The sequence below is a fragment of the Lottia gigantea genome (genome assembly GCF_000327385.1).
Source record: "Lottia gigantea unplaced genomic scaffold LOTGIsca_91, whole genome shotgun sequence".
NCBI classification, from domain to species: Eukaryota; Metazoa; Mollusca; class Gastropoda; family Lottiidae; genus Lottia; species Lottia gigantea.
In genome coordinates, this window is record NW_008710984.1 from 628,395 (window position 1) to 644,469 (window position 16,075).

Genomic DNA, 16,075 nt, shown 5'->3' on the forward strand with positions numbered 1-16,075 from the left:
ACACTCATCGTACCGACTGGGTATTTCTCACAAAGACCCAATAACAGGTCAGATCATATTTGCAACGTTGATGAAAAATCTTGATATGTAAAAGATGCGATATGTAGCAATCATAATGTACAGGCACTCACGTGGGTAATCAACTAAAACTGGAAATATATTGAATTGCCAATAAACGGACACAAGATCAAACTCAACAAAAATTTAAACAAAAAATAGAACAAACTCATAGAGCAACAATTATATTGCTACTGTGCAGGACTCATCAAGCATTATTTCTAATACATGTCATCGGAATTTTCACTTACTCACTCACAGAACTGGGAAGAATAATAAAACAATATGAAAAATAAATAAGGTATGCTGTATAGTTCAACTAACCAATTACAGATAAGCCATACACCCAAATTGTCTGATTGCTATAATTTTCTTAGTAAACGGAAGATGTTATTTAGGGTACAAATTATATTATTTACTTGACACATTGGAAAAGACTAGGTGATTTAGGCATAGTTCGAGCTACTGCATTCGTTGGTGTTGTGACGGCAACTTTTGGTAGTGCTGCTTGGCGTAATTTCAAAATTCTCGCTCGACATATGACACAACGTAATGGTAGGCTGCGTTGCGAAACGGCCACTTGGATAGTCTTTATAAAACATTTTCGGCATACAACTTTATGTGAACATGGAAAGGTTTGCATAGTTGCTTTAGCACCCATACAAATGACGCACTGAAAAGTAAGAATATAATAAATTATTTGTCAAGACAAAGGTTATGAAATGAATAAATTATATTTTTTAATATAAACATGTACTTCTTCTTTCTACATCCATATCCGTGAATAATTTTACACACAAAATTTCTGAAAGTAGAATTTCAAAATAGATATCTAATTTTAGCAACAAAATGAAGTTGTACCTCCTGCTCATTATATCGTGTTAGTTTGATGAACAGAATAACCTCCTAGAGTCTTTAGTCTATTTTTACACGAAATGTCTATTACAGACTATTTTCTGTATAATTTTGCTGTCAAAATATTGTTAGATATTATTTATTGAGTAAATAAAACGGTTAAATCAATTATTTGTATAACTCACAGACATGTCCGATTTGTCTCAATAAGACGGCAGAAATAAAGTAATAACTATGTATAAACATGAAAATTCATATACATGATCTTTCTTGGAGGTGAGGTCTTGGACCTGCAGGAAACTCACCTTGTTGTATTTTTATTTTTCATAAATGTCCTTAGGCATGTAAGGTATCTCATTCTGGACACCTGATCACACTTTAATCTCATAGAGCTTTGACCGTTTTAAATTATATTATAGGATAATGCAGGATATGGTTACAATTGAGCACAACTTCCTTATCACTTATAAATATCAATTTAAAAAATAATTTACCTCTTCGTCATTCCCATTAGGATCGTCTCGTTTATCTTTTTCGTCTAATTTTGCCAATAACTTGCCCTGAAAGTATAAAAGAAACTGGGTAAGTTAAGAACTTCGGAAGTCAGTCAATGAAAACGTTATCAGTAGACAAAGACTGAAGTTGATTTTTGAACGAAAATAAACCTTGCTAAAATGTAGCGTAGGGTTGTTTCTTTTTTTCTTCGGAAATTGCCAGGGTTATAGTTAATTGATTTCCATGTTGTTGATCCTGAAATCTCACTGTTGGTCTTTCATTTTAATTGAAATACAGTCAAAATGATTAATGATTCATTTAAGGTATTGTTATAGGCTGTAACTAAGGACGCTTTAACGTTATAATTTCATGAAGTAATACCTATTGTACCCTTCGTTTCAAAACGTGATATTCACATCAATGTTTCGGTACCGAAAGAGAACAAAGATATGTAAGCAAATTTGAAAACATGAAATTCAGACATTAGCACCTACTGAATGTGTTTAATTTTGATAACAAAACGTAAAGGCTTCTAATCACAGCACCCACACGCACAAAGAACTGTGAATTTTATAACAATTCATAACAACAAGTCATCTTATGAATCCGCACATAAATTTGTGTGATGATGACTGACACTTTCTTTATAGATTTGAATGCACTGAAGTGTGAATGCATGAAATGTGATAAAAAACAGAACGTGGAACTGGTTTATTACTGAGATTACATTGTCCATCAACACTGAATCTGCTCTTAACAGGGATCACCTTTAAGACGTTGGTGATTGACAAGACAATCTTGTGTTAAGTTATCGGATTATCAACAGAACAATAAACCTGTCAATCACATTTCATTCGTATTTTCTTCTTTACAATACTGAAATTGTATATAAGCAGGAGAACACATAATATACGAGTAAAGTGCGTGAACCTCTATACAATATATGGGATATGGTTGCAATTTTTATGAAATAGATAACTAAAAATAATTCACAATTCTTTCCAAGCAGAGAATTCTATTTCATTAAATATATAAAATAACAATTGAGTCGCAATTACGGTTTTATCACGTGATAGTTTATTGGCTAAAATTAGTTACCGGGCGCAAATACACTTATGGTCAATATTTGTTTGTTTAAATAAGAGTATCATTGATTCAACCTATAGAATAGCATGATAAAAACAAATCAAGATTCACATTTAAGATTATATTCAATTGATAGTAAGATTGGGATTAATTAGTTTCTTTTCGTGGAAAACCACTCATGGAAAGATCTTTACATATGTCAGAGGAGAATCACTTTCTCTTTTGCTTTTTTATGAAACAAAACACTGATTATTACAGTGAACAGACCAAAGACCAATGAAGAACAATAAATCAATTATAGACATGTCAACTTTGGTCCTCTCCCACCGGCGCTCAATATGCACATGCATGGAATTCAAAGGGCAGAAGCTACTATCACAGACAGAGTTTTAAGCTAGTCCAATTGATTCTCTTAAATTCTATTTAATATGACTGTGGCAATTGTCTTTTAACTTTATTTCGTGTGAAAAGCTCTCTTTGTTAACCATACGCATGGATTAACGACACGGGACAGTTCTACAATTGTGATCATGGACGATGTTATAATGTAATTTATTAACACAACTGTTAAGACACAAAATCAGTTTGTTGTTCAATTTTTTTAGAAGCTTTATTCGTTAGGAAATACCAGATTACATTGGTTTACCTATTGTTAGTCATTGTGAAAACTCATACATACCAAAAAATGATGAAGAGAACTACAAAACTGCAACTGAAACTGCAGTTAATATGTTGTTTTAAAAAGTTCGATAACTTTGTCTCTTATTCTTTTACTCAAAACCTCCTATGCGTCCGTGTATTCTGTTCACATTCTGATGTCATTTGCTTTAACTGCGAAAAAAGTTGGCCTTCTGTACCCGACCCTCTTTGCACAACAAAACTGTAATTGCATGCCTTTCTTGAAGATAATTTATCCGTGACCAAATACTTTAAGCAGTCTTGTGTATATATCTTTTCTTTCATGTATGAAGCTCTTAACTGTGATATTCAATTTCTTTGATCTAATTAAGAGAACTGACATGATTTAATGGGATGAAAGGGTTGAGATTGGAGCTGCATTAGGAAAATAAAGCTATCTTTTGGGAACCATCGGATTTCGTGATTCAGAAGAGTTGCGATTTATTAGATTGTTTCTATGATGGAATGAGTTTTAATTACAATCCATCGTTTTAATGTGCATTTCATTCACATTTTTTTGTATTTGTTCCTTTTTGGCTAATTCAATTTGTGAAAGTGAGAAGCCTATGGATTAAGTATATAATGAAATACATCTAATGCACCGAATGTACTGGTATGCTAATCTTAGCTTAGAATTGTCCTTAGGGACATTATGAAAATTCTAACTGAAGTAGAGTATTTTAGCTTATCGTATATTGGAATTTAAAGGTACATTAAACTTAAATAACTAAAATCAAGTAGATCACAAGATCGGTATATTTGAAAAAACGCATGTACTATTATTTATGGATAACACTATAAGCGTTTCTTATCTAAAAATACATTGTGATATCAAAGAAATGCTTCGAAACTTAATTAAATATGGTAAACATGGGGATTTAAACGAATGATTTTTAAATCATCCTTTCTTTTATAAATGTCACTTGAAATTCTTTTTACACAGGTCACACAACCCTCGAAGTTACAGCATTCTAGTTAATTATATAATTCAAATGGTCTAGACAGTTCAAACATTGCTTTGCTTTAGGCATTTTCATTTCTTTATTTTAACATTCAAGAAAAAGCACAACAAGGAACAACAATTATGAAAGATATAGGGCATTCCTATTAGATTAGTTATCTTTTTTTTTCAATTGTGGGACACATCCATGAACAGTTTACTTTGATGTCATTTACGTTGCAGGTCAACTTGGATGTATAGGAAACATATAAGTCTGAGCACACTGACTCTGAAAAATATTGTTGGACAAGTGCACCAGGTATTTGGCCAAACAAAACAGGCAATTACTGGTGTATGGACAATATTGTTATCACAAATATATCTCAAAAATCATTTTCAATAACTAGCTGTAAAATTTGGTTTGACATTAGTTTAGAGTTTTTCAGATAAGCGAGTCAAATTTTAATTTCTGAAATCTGATTTGGTAGTCACAAGTACCACAGCACTTGATATATATCATTAAAATATTTATCAGCCACGGACAAGCTTTCCGGGCTATAATATGAATTTTGTTCATGATAAATATGTTATTAAACGTTATTGACCTATTTTGTCAGAAAAACAAAGTAATATTTTACCATAAATCAGGATATAAGCCGATTGTAGCCAGTAGAAATCAATGTAAGCTCTCTTTACAGATCATTTTTCATAGACAACTACTTATAAATCACGCTGGCATTTTAATATTTTACCGATTATTATGAAATCAAAATGCACTAGAGCATTGTAGTTCCCCCACTTCAAAAAATTGACAGTAAGAAGTTCTTGGGATTTTCCTTAAGAAAATACCACCTGACAAATTTAATCTCACTGTACCAACCGGTTGTCCAGAAGAATGTTATGTTCTACACCCAACAATTACATCATATTGGTTTTCAGGGAGGGAGGGTTTGATTCTCTCTCACACTTATAAACACAAGTGGGCCGCTCTTACAACTGAGTTTTTTCCCAATATAGATCAGTCACGTACTTAGCTTGCAGCATGCTAGAATCTTGAGGTCCCTGGATCGATCCCCCAAAACTTCGAAATAGTACTATATTCTTCAATCTGGATCGAATGAGTATTATATTTTGTAACTCTGCTACTTTGTTTCAACTTGCAAACTATGCATGAGATGCTGTATAATGCATTGTACTATGGCTAACGGTAAATCATGATTACATGCGAATTCTTCAAATACAATTCAATTAGTAACATTGATGATACAATCACATCATGTTAAAATGATTACTATCAAGTGGAAAATAATTGGCGTTGATTGACAGCATACTCTTTAAATCTTTATACAAATAACAGTACTATAAGATGATAATATCAAAGTTTTTTCTTATTGTATTATCAATAAAAGGAGTCTAGAGTCGATTTTGTCCAACGTCAGTCAATGAAAGCCAAGAAATGAAAAACAGAAAAATGCTTGCGTTTTCTTTGACACAGTCTTATTTATGAATGTTTGGGTGCTTTCTTCATGACCACATTGAGAAATGAGTACCACAAAGAGACATAAATACAATTAATTTATCAATAACAGTTCACCATGATTGTGAAAGTATCTCATTACAGAATAAACTTTAATGATATCAAGAGCTTTCCGTTTTACCAGTCACGTTTTCTGTGCGATTATGAAAAGCCTCTTTACAGAACAATTACATCATTTTCCTTATTTAAAACGATAGAAAGGACACAATTAAACGTGTGTGGCAGAGAAAAGCGAATTAATTCCAAAGCTATTAAATTCTCTAGACTAGAAAAAATCACAAGGAAGAAAGATATTCAATGCTTGTCAAAGAAGAAAAAGGAGGTAGATAACACGATATTAATGAAAGCACTAAAAATACATTTGATTTCGTGCGAGAGCCAGACAATTGGGTCTTAATAGAAGAGAATTACCGCGAACGCTTTGATAACTTCCAAATCTGATCAAAATTTCCATAGGATTTATTGGAAGTCATAAGGGTCTACTTTGTCTCATCAAGAATTATTTTTGTTCTATTTGTGGACGTAGTCACACCCTGGATATTTAATGTATCAATTAACTAACAATTGTCGAGATTAATTAGAGAGGCTAAAACAAATATCAACAGAGCTAAAGAAAATATTAAAATGTCTTATTTCTGAGTTTTCCTTGTTTAATTAAACCTGTGGCTTAGTTAGCTTCTAAACTGAACTGATGGTAGCAAGTGATTATATTTATGTACACTTACCTTAAAAAAACACTCGATTGCAGTATTTTGGGGTTTATATATGTGTGATGATAAAAGTATTAATTGTTACCCCAAACCAACACCACCCCCCCCCCCCCCCCCTTCCACAGCCCCCTCTTTCCCCTCTCTATTTAATGGTTCTAAAATTGTTTATATTAATATAAAAATAAAGTGGTTTCACAGACACGTAATTTAAGTTTATGTAAAGAAATATGCTAGAAATAATTAAGTCAAGTTGACCTGCCACATATTTCATAATTTCACGTAAATAAAGTGTGTTTTGAAATAATGATTTGATTTATGAGATAATGACATAATTATTATGCCGAGGAAATGACATGGTAATTAAATGCAGTAACTTCTTACTGGTCTGCACTAGCTTGAATAAACTCATTACGTGTGGTGATGGTACTGCAGCATGGAAGTACCACCTTTTGGACAAAGGACGTTCTGATAGTTTGACGGAGACAATGCTACTTATGTAGTGACTGCATTTTAAAGTTTTAAAAAGCTTTTAGTCCCGAAACACCTGATATCTCTCTAATAGTGGGTAAATACCCTCGATATTCATTTCGTTAGAAATATTCCAATTTACTTTCCTGAAAGGGATAGGTAGGCCATTTTTTTGACCAATCATACTTTAGTCTCAGAATCTGGATTTTTTTTAGTTGAGCCAATAAGTGTTCACAGCTCACCGTCTAAATTTAAGCTTTCAAATTCATGTGTTTACAGAATTATCCGCGTTTAAATGTTAATATGACGACTCGTCAATTTAAGATACACTGTAATATACAGAAAAGAATATATAGAAATAGTGACTAAAATTCCTAGTTTGAAGTATCTTTAAAGGAATTATGTATTTTTCGTACATTGCTAGTTCTTAAAAAGTACTTAAACTAAAATTAACCTCCACTCCCCTAAAAAGTGACACCTGTGCCTTTAATCCTTGTTATTTACACACAGAATAACGTTCTATATGTTTGTGGAAATTCAGGGTATTCTATTAGAAAACAATCTCACACCCTCATACAAGCTATTCAGGCAATCCTGGTAATCCTGGTGACATGCGCCATATTTCTATTTTATTTATTAGTTTTTGTATTAATATTGTTTGTCAAGTTAGCAGATGGTGATATAGTTTTTTATGCACCAATTATGTTCATAACTATAGAAGTAAAATTCAGAAAATAGAATAAATAAGATGACTATACTGTCAGTGAATATATCAATTGATGAGGACTATGTAAATAAGTAAGCAGTTTAGCTCGTGTATAATGCACAATGTAATTATGGGGCTACCTGAATCCATTTTTATTGTTTTTATACAGAAAAATAAATAAATTTAATTGGGCTGTATGTAAAGGTTAATGATAACTGCTATTGCATTATAAGTATCGTCTTCACATAGCATGAAGATTAATCTTCAAAACGAACAAAATACTTCAATAAAAATTGTTCATATCGTAATCTTATCCTATCCACTGTAACGGTAACACAAGCAAATACTCTCAAGTAATCAACTCTAAATCTTCACAAAGTAAAGTACCTGATATCGATTTCCTCTTGGGATTATCGAGTGGTCAAAAGGTTAGAGAAACAGGGGTAATAATTGGTGCTTAAATGGAAGAAAAACAATGTGTGTAATTCTCCTATATAATCTATTCTTGCCAGATTTCTATCAAAGATTAGGTACGGAATGATCGATCATATTCCCAAGTTGATCATTGACCGTACCGTACCACATTGGAAAAACCAAGAGATTCATATGGAATGATTAATTATTCAGCCATTAGACTTTGACTGACCACTGAAAGCCAAAGTGGCCCAGGGACTTAATCCTTGCTTAATAACCACATCATGGACCTCTCCTAATAATTTAACATTGATAAATTATATGACTTTGTCTCGCCAATATAATTTCAGTTTAGTATCTATTTTAAATGAAAAAAGAAAGGTATCGCATGTTATCAATTATTTATTCGGTAATATAATTATCTAGTTCTCAAAAGTCTGACCTCTACGTACTTGAATACTTAAACAAGCCACTTTCAACAAGTTTTGGTCGAGGGGCACTAATATTATCTGAGAAAGGTATTCATGATGACGTAGGCCGTTAAGTTCAAGTATCACTATACCCCCCCCCCCCCCCCCTTTCCCGGAAATACGAGTCACTGTTTCGAAAACTGATCATTAAAATTAAGTTGAACCCACCAGATAATGGTGTTCTACTGATTTTCAACCAATTGACATTTTAACTACAATTTGAAGACCGAAGAGCAAATATTTCAATAACGCGACTAAATAAATATACACATGGAAAGTGTGAAAACGATCAATATTTTAACTGTATTATATCAATATTTCAACATATATAATATATACGTTACTGCATAAGATTATCATTTGAAGACCTTTTCGCATCAAGTTGATTTCAATGACTGATGACTCGCTTTCTTATTTTTATTTTTTTTTTGCAATTCGTTTATTATTTCATTAATCTTTACTTGTCAGTATTTTTTTCATCTTCGGAAACGTAAGTATTGTATTTATCTTTGCCAAAGAAGTACAAAATATACACCTTATATGTCAGCTCAATATTATTTAAATCTATGATTGCTTAAGGCGACCTTATTTATTTAAGGCCAGACCAATGGAGTTCCATATAGATTATTTCGGTCCTTCCAACAAATCGATTTTCATGTAAATAGACCTTGGGATTCTATATGCATGTATGTGCCAAATAGGTTAAAGTTATTGCTTACTGTGGGGAATAACGTATTAAAGCCAATATAATATACAACATAGATGTAATTATTGTTACAGTTCTTTGACTCCCAATTTCCTGACCTACTATTGTGATCTTCTGATTTCCCCTGTAGACTTTAGATTGTAGACTGTTAAAAGACAATCCGGTTTTTGACTGTTATAAGTTAATGTTTCAATTTTTTTTAAATGTTTGGTTGTTTTGGTTCGCATATATCGATAACAATATTTGCGTTTTAGGTAAAGTGTAACTGTGAAAAATGCAAGTTCGACCACTCTCCTGTAAATTATCGAACAGACTCAGATCTGCTACATAAATGCAATGAAGCTCACACCACTAGTCTTCAAGAGTCTACGAATGAACTTAAGTGGACTGTGGTTAAACGAAGAGATCGGAAAAATCAATGCAATGTCTAGGTTTCTCACTGCTCGATGTCTTTTTGATTAATTGAAAACTTGGGAGGATGTAAGTGATCCGTGTCTCATCGAGTCCGTACCTCGTTTTTCAACCCAAGTTACATCTGTCTGGCCCGTTTATTACATTTATAATGTATCAATTACATTAAAGGCTGGACTTATTACTTGTAGTATCTTTAAACATAGATGAAAATCAATCTTTTGGTTGAGTTTACAACTTTAATCAATTAGAATAAAATATCTTTCGGCCTTTTCAGTCATTTTGGTGATTAAAAATCATTCAGTAATTTGAAAGACTTCAATGTTAAGGACTGCATGTTTAGGTGAAGTATCGCATCGTTGACCAGTGCCCTTTTCTTAATACATGCTTTAATGATGAATTCAATTGTAAATGATTCATTGGGATTGTTGTTGTACTGTGTCCCATTCCAGATTGCCAGTCTCCTAACAGGTGTAATTTCTATTGCAGGTATTGGGTTCACAACGGAGTGGTCCCTCATTTGATGCCTTCACTGTTGTACAATCACTTTTATGTTTGTGGCTTGGGTATATCTAACATTTTTATGATATATAACGATGTCATAACCTTTACCTCATTGGCGTATTTATGTCGGATGCGTTCTTATATATCTATATCCAATAACACATGGTACTATGGTCGCATAGTCCTTCAAACCACAGTTTTATTGTCGATTAGTACCACAAACCTTTATTTATGATTTATGAGATAATGACATAATTATTATGCCGAGGAAATGACATGGTAATTAAATGCAGTAACTTCTTACCGGTCTGCACTAGCTTGAATAAACTCATTACGTGTGGTGATGGTACTGCAGCATGGAAGTACCACCTTTTGGACAAAGGACGTTCTGATAGTTTGACGGAGACAATGCTACTTATGTAGTGACTGCATTTTAAAGTTTTAAAAAGCTTTTAGTCCCGAAACACCTGATATCTCTCTAATAGTGGGTAAACACCCTCGATATTCATTTCGTTAGAAATATTCCAATTGACTTTCATGAAAGGGATAGGTAGGCCATTTTTTTGACCAATCATACTTTAGTCCCAGAATCTGGATTTTTTTTAGTTGAGCCAATAAGTAATTCGTAGCTATTATTTAAAAGCAAGCAAATTTTAGTTTCTTTCTGTGATATAAAAATACAACTAACGGTAGGACTGTTGATGTTATATTCTTTAAAAGTCAAAGTATCACATTGTGATACATTTACGACGACCGTGACTTGGCACGAATGTAATTAAAGCCATTAATCACAAATTTGATTCTTGCTTGTTGCACGTGACATCAGTGAGTATTTTGGGTCATGTGATCAATATTCTTCATGATCAAAGTCTTGACGAATCAACCATTTTGACCCTGTACAATAATATTATCTCGACACTAAAATAATAAAACTCGGTGATAAAAATAGAAGACGTATCATAAAGCATCAAGAAGCAGACAGTCAATGGAACTGTTGAAGTCTTTCGATCAAATATAACATTTCCGATACTACATAAGCTACTTCACTAACATTCTTAGAACATTCATTGTTACTTATTCAAGATCTTCACATAAAGTGCAGCAAATAGAAGCGAGTTGGTTTCATTTGAAATTCAATATTGTTATCACAATAATCTGTTCGATAATAAAACATTTATAATGTCAACTATTTAAAACGCGGACCTTACAGTAAGCACTAGTATCAAACATCGCCGGATTCAATCAAGATAGAAAAACAACGGGAAATGAGATGAATTTGGTAGATTGTTAATTAGCGATAACTTATCGTGAAGGATATTTTTATCTCCAGAAAAACAGTGAATGGATCTAGATAAACAAGCCTACTGAGAAATTTTCTAAAAATAAAAAGACGAAATTAGTTCAAATTAAAAAAATACACAAAGATCATAGAAAATGCGGATGGTTAAGTGAACATTTTCTTTTCCGGAAGTTTGTGCAAATTTATTTGTGTGTCTTATATGCAATTAAACGTTTGCCTCTATGCTAACGATATTCACAATCGTATTATAATTTAGGAGGTTTCCAATAAAGATTTTATGTCCAAGCACACGTTATTTGATACCGTTTTATAAGAAATAGTGTTTTATGTTTAAAATTTGCATATTCGACCCAAGATACGATGCATATTAATGGAAACCTAAAGCTGACAAATTACTCAATGCCGTCCATATTTGACTTTATGTTCTAGGAAAGAAAATGTGTCTTTCACAAGACAATTAATACGATCCCCCGATAGATGGAAAACGATAAAGAGAAGTCAAATACCACTTTCCATGCAATCATTGCTGTTGCTTGTGTTCATTAGATTAACTGAATCAGGAAACTAGCATTTCATTTACTATAAATAATTATTCACTTAAACGAGTGTGCCCTTGAGTTTACGAAATTTTGTCAGTGTTCGTGTTCCGAATTATTAACTTTATTTCTCTTCTAATGAAAAGCTTTCGAAATCTATGTCTTGTTTTTCTAAACAGATCTACCATGGGCAAATTATTTAGATTTAACATTATCAAATACTGCTTTTATTTCAAGAATGCTCGAATACCGACTCTATAACCAGAGAAAAACAATTTTATTATGATAGAGATAGCGATAATAGTGTATATAATGTATAAACATTAGCATTTTACCATATAATAAAGGTCGACTCTATTAGGATCTAAATCGTAACCTGTCTTATAATAGAAAGAATTAAAGAATACATTAGCATCGTGCATTGATATCTCACTTCATTAGTGAAATGTACAGCCGGATGTTAACGTTGTCATTTCCGTTACAACAGGATGGAGATCTTCCGATACATGTATCACCAAAAGACAAACACAAGTTTCCGCATTGGTCTAATCTTGTCAATTCAATCATGGTATAAGGCTCCGCAAGCGTTAGCTATGTACAAACAAGTTCGATATAAAATGAGCTCTTCTTGTGCGTACTACGAACTTACACGAATGTTAATTATTATCAAAAATCAAACCAAGCTATGTGGTTAAATACAACGACAAACATTATAATATCAAACCATATAAGTTGTCCTACGAGTTTTTGTGGACCCACATGGAGTAATGCTAATATGGGCCATTGTCATTTCACAGGGGTTCGTGCTAAAAAAAAGTCAAATGCTATCAACTTATCAGAAATAAACCATTCTAATGGCTATAATTTCTTTCTGTACAAACGAGCTAAGTGATACATTAATGATAGAAATTGCAGTTAAAATTGTACCACTACAGAAATATAGCGTTAACAGAACAATAAAAAATCGATAGGAATAAATGATAAGGAATATGGTAAATTTAACTGGAAGATTCTAACAATAACTTGAGTTTAAAAATAGATCTCAAATTATTCAAGACATAAAATCCAAAAATCAATATTGTGGCATAAAAGCAAATTAAAAGTACTTCACACCAAACAATATCAAATGCTATTTCCAAACTTTCGATTTGAATCTACTAATGATATTGAAAAAAATTGCTCTTAGGTTACAATAAACTGTAAGAAAATCATAGCAAAGACTCCACCAACCAGTTTGAAACCTTGATGGCTTTGACTAAAACTTCATTCCGGGTATTCTGGGATATATATGCAACTATGTTGATTGTCATCGATTATGGACACGTAAAGTGTTTTTGAAAGGACTTTCCATCTGCTTGGATTCAACAACGCGCTTTGATTAATAATTAACAGCAATTGTTATCTTTTCCCATCAAAAATTGGAATTTAATGTGTCATTCATTAAATGAAATTCAGAACATCAAAGACATCTTTGATTTTTCAAATAGAAAGTAATTGCTAATATCACTTAGATTTTGATATTTAGATGGACAATGCATATTGGCAAGGCACGGCATAGGTAATAAAAAAGGACAAATTCAGCTTCAATCCAAACCAGAAGTTTTCAATCTTTTTCTGTGTATTAGCCCTTTCATGATCCGTGGATCAATTGCTTTACCACCATTTCCCCAATAAATCTTTACTTTTACCCCCTTCCTTACTATTTCGTAATTTTGTCTTAGGTTTTCTTCGCAAAGAGCCTCAATTATTTGAACTCGATCCCTCGGCAGTTTATAAGATTAAAATGTATTTGAATTTGAGCACTTTTCGTGCAGTCGTCCCTTGTAACTAACAATATTTTATTCTCTATAATTGATTTTAATTAGGTTTTAATTTTAAGTGTTTTTTTCAAGTCCCTGAGGTCTAATTAGTAGGAAAAGTCCAAAACATGGGCCAAATCGGTTTCGCAAAGGTAGGTGTTTAGTCTTTATGGCCTATAAGAGCAGAATATTGTTTTCTCAATTTCGTATCGACAACATCAATAGAACTGTTAGAACTATCCCCACGGGATCTATAAATAGCAAATATGGAAAATCCCTGAAGATCAGTCATCGCATGTTGTGTAATACTAGCATGATTGATATTCCAGGTAAAATATTGACACTGAAGAGTTTTAGCTGAGAAACATTACTGTTGATCGTCAGCAGGACAAAAAAATGTCTATCAACCCCAAAAACATTTTTGAATTAAAAATTATTATTTTGTCACTACTAATCAATATCGGTTTAATACTAATTAAAACAATTTCATCATAAGAACAAGAATTTTATTAATTCATGAGCAAGTCTTAAACTAACTTAGTAACATTTGAATAGGAAAATATGAATAATTCTTATAACACCGAAAATTACGTTGGCGACAATCAAGTGTCACACAAGCGTTTCAATCCATTACACTGCATCCAGTTTTGATAGCAAATTATTGTTAGCGTTTATTATGATGAAATCAGGGTAAAGAGAAAGGAAACCAGCGCTATTTAGATTGCAAACTGACAACATTTTATGTTCTGAAACACACACCATTGATCTAGAGATAACCGAGAACCATTTCCGGTGGCTAAATATAGATGATGTCAATTACGAATTTGATTGTACTGATTGCGTAATTCTTTCAATTTACTACTTTAATAAATGTATTTAAAGTGTAGAAGAGTCATTCAGTATCTGAAACCCCTAGTACTAATAATATGGTAACAGCTATTTACATAAGAATGGTTCATTTCCTTTAAAATATCTTTAACTCAGTACTACCGTCTGCTTCAATTGGGACAAAATCAACAAATTTCAAACAAAGACACGGGAGTAACACTAAACGTCTGACCACAATTGCATAAAATCGTTGTTGATAGATATCATATATACAATTTAACATAAGGCGTACAAATAATGGGCTGTAAATTGATTTCACTGGCGAGCAACATCTTCTCAACCACTAAGTAGTATGTGCTCTCCACAGTGGATGTTTAAGTACTTGATCAGACATATGCCTGGAAAACATGATTTGACGTAATGATAGGGCACAAATGAGTCCTTAGGGCAATGTCGACATGTAATAAATGATGAAACTATCACACTGACCGCCTCGGGAGTAACATTTGGTCGCTTGCCAATGGCCATCACAGTTTTCCAATCATTCCTTTGGGGAAACATGTCAACATTCTATCGAGAATGCATTCCCTTTCCAGACAACACACATCTATTTCACTCCATGTGTATCAATTAATTAATCTAAATATCGACAACGTCACTCGAATTCTAAAGAATATTCATCGATTTGAAATAGTTTTTTCTGACTTTTGACATTCGCATGTAGAAAGAAGGCGAATTGAAGAGATGAATATATTTCCTGTTCACTTCAATCGATAGAGGAAATCGACAAATTCGTTTCGTTTATAGAGTAATAGACGAAAGTGATAACTGAAATTACCATGTATGCATTTCCATGTGCTCTCGGCATTTTGGTGTACAGACATGCAGACATTACAAAATAAATCGTAAGTGGTTTAGTGGTTTGCGGTATGAATACAGAGATACAACTGGACATGAAACCTATAAACAATTATAGTTTGACAATAATGACAAAAGCCGGATCTATTCTAGCATGTAAATTTAGTAATTAAATAACAACTTTTTTTTCTAATCGATACAATGAAACAATATACAGTTGATGATTAATAGCGAATATAATAGAATTCGGTTTTAGCTTTGAGATTCAATAAAAAACAGGCTTAATAATCTCACGATCGGATATTGATACTTGATATTGTTAGCGTTAGATTCAACAGATGGTGTTAGAAAAATAAGTCTTTTGATAGCCTGATGTAATATACAGATTCAATTACTTTAATTTGTTTTTACCTTGTCTGGGTTACTGCATTTAAAATATTGACGCCCAACTAAAGGGAATAAGCAAATCAGGTGTTGAATTTGTAAGGATTATAGATGCTAACTCTTGAACAACAAATTAAATATAACACTGGGATACTGATTTATAAAAAAAATTATGAAATGGAAAATGTCCTCATTACTTTCAAAATTATTTTCGGTTGCAATCTTCAATTTCAGTAACAAATTCAAGAAATAATATACAACTTAAAAGACACGATTGAGAAAACCTGTATAGGACATTGACTTTTGTATGTTTGCATAAAGAGAAGATCAAAC

General features: G+C 32.4%; 1 protein-coding gene across 1 annotated transcript; it reads right to left on the reverse strand.

Moving 5' to 3' along the window:
- Window positions 1-472: 472 nt before the first annotated feature.
- On the reverse strand, window positions 473-15,368 carry LOTGIDRAFT_169964 (hypothetical protein; the record flags this gene model as incomplete). The annotated part of the gene is made up of 3 exons (XM_009068594.1): window positions 473-730; window positions 1,407-1,472; window positions 15,339-15,368. The coding sequence occupies 3 exons, from the start codon at window positions 15,366-15,368 to the stop codon at window positions 473-475; spliced, it is 354 nt and encodes a 117-aa protein (XP_009066842.1).
- Between the last annotated feature and the right edge of the window lie 707 nt (window positions 15,369-16,075).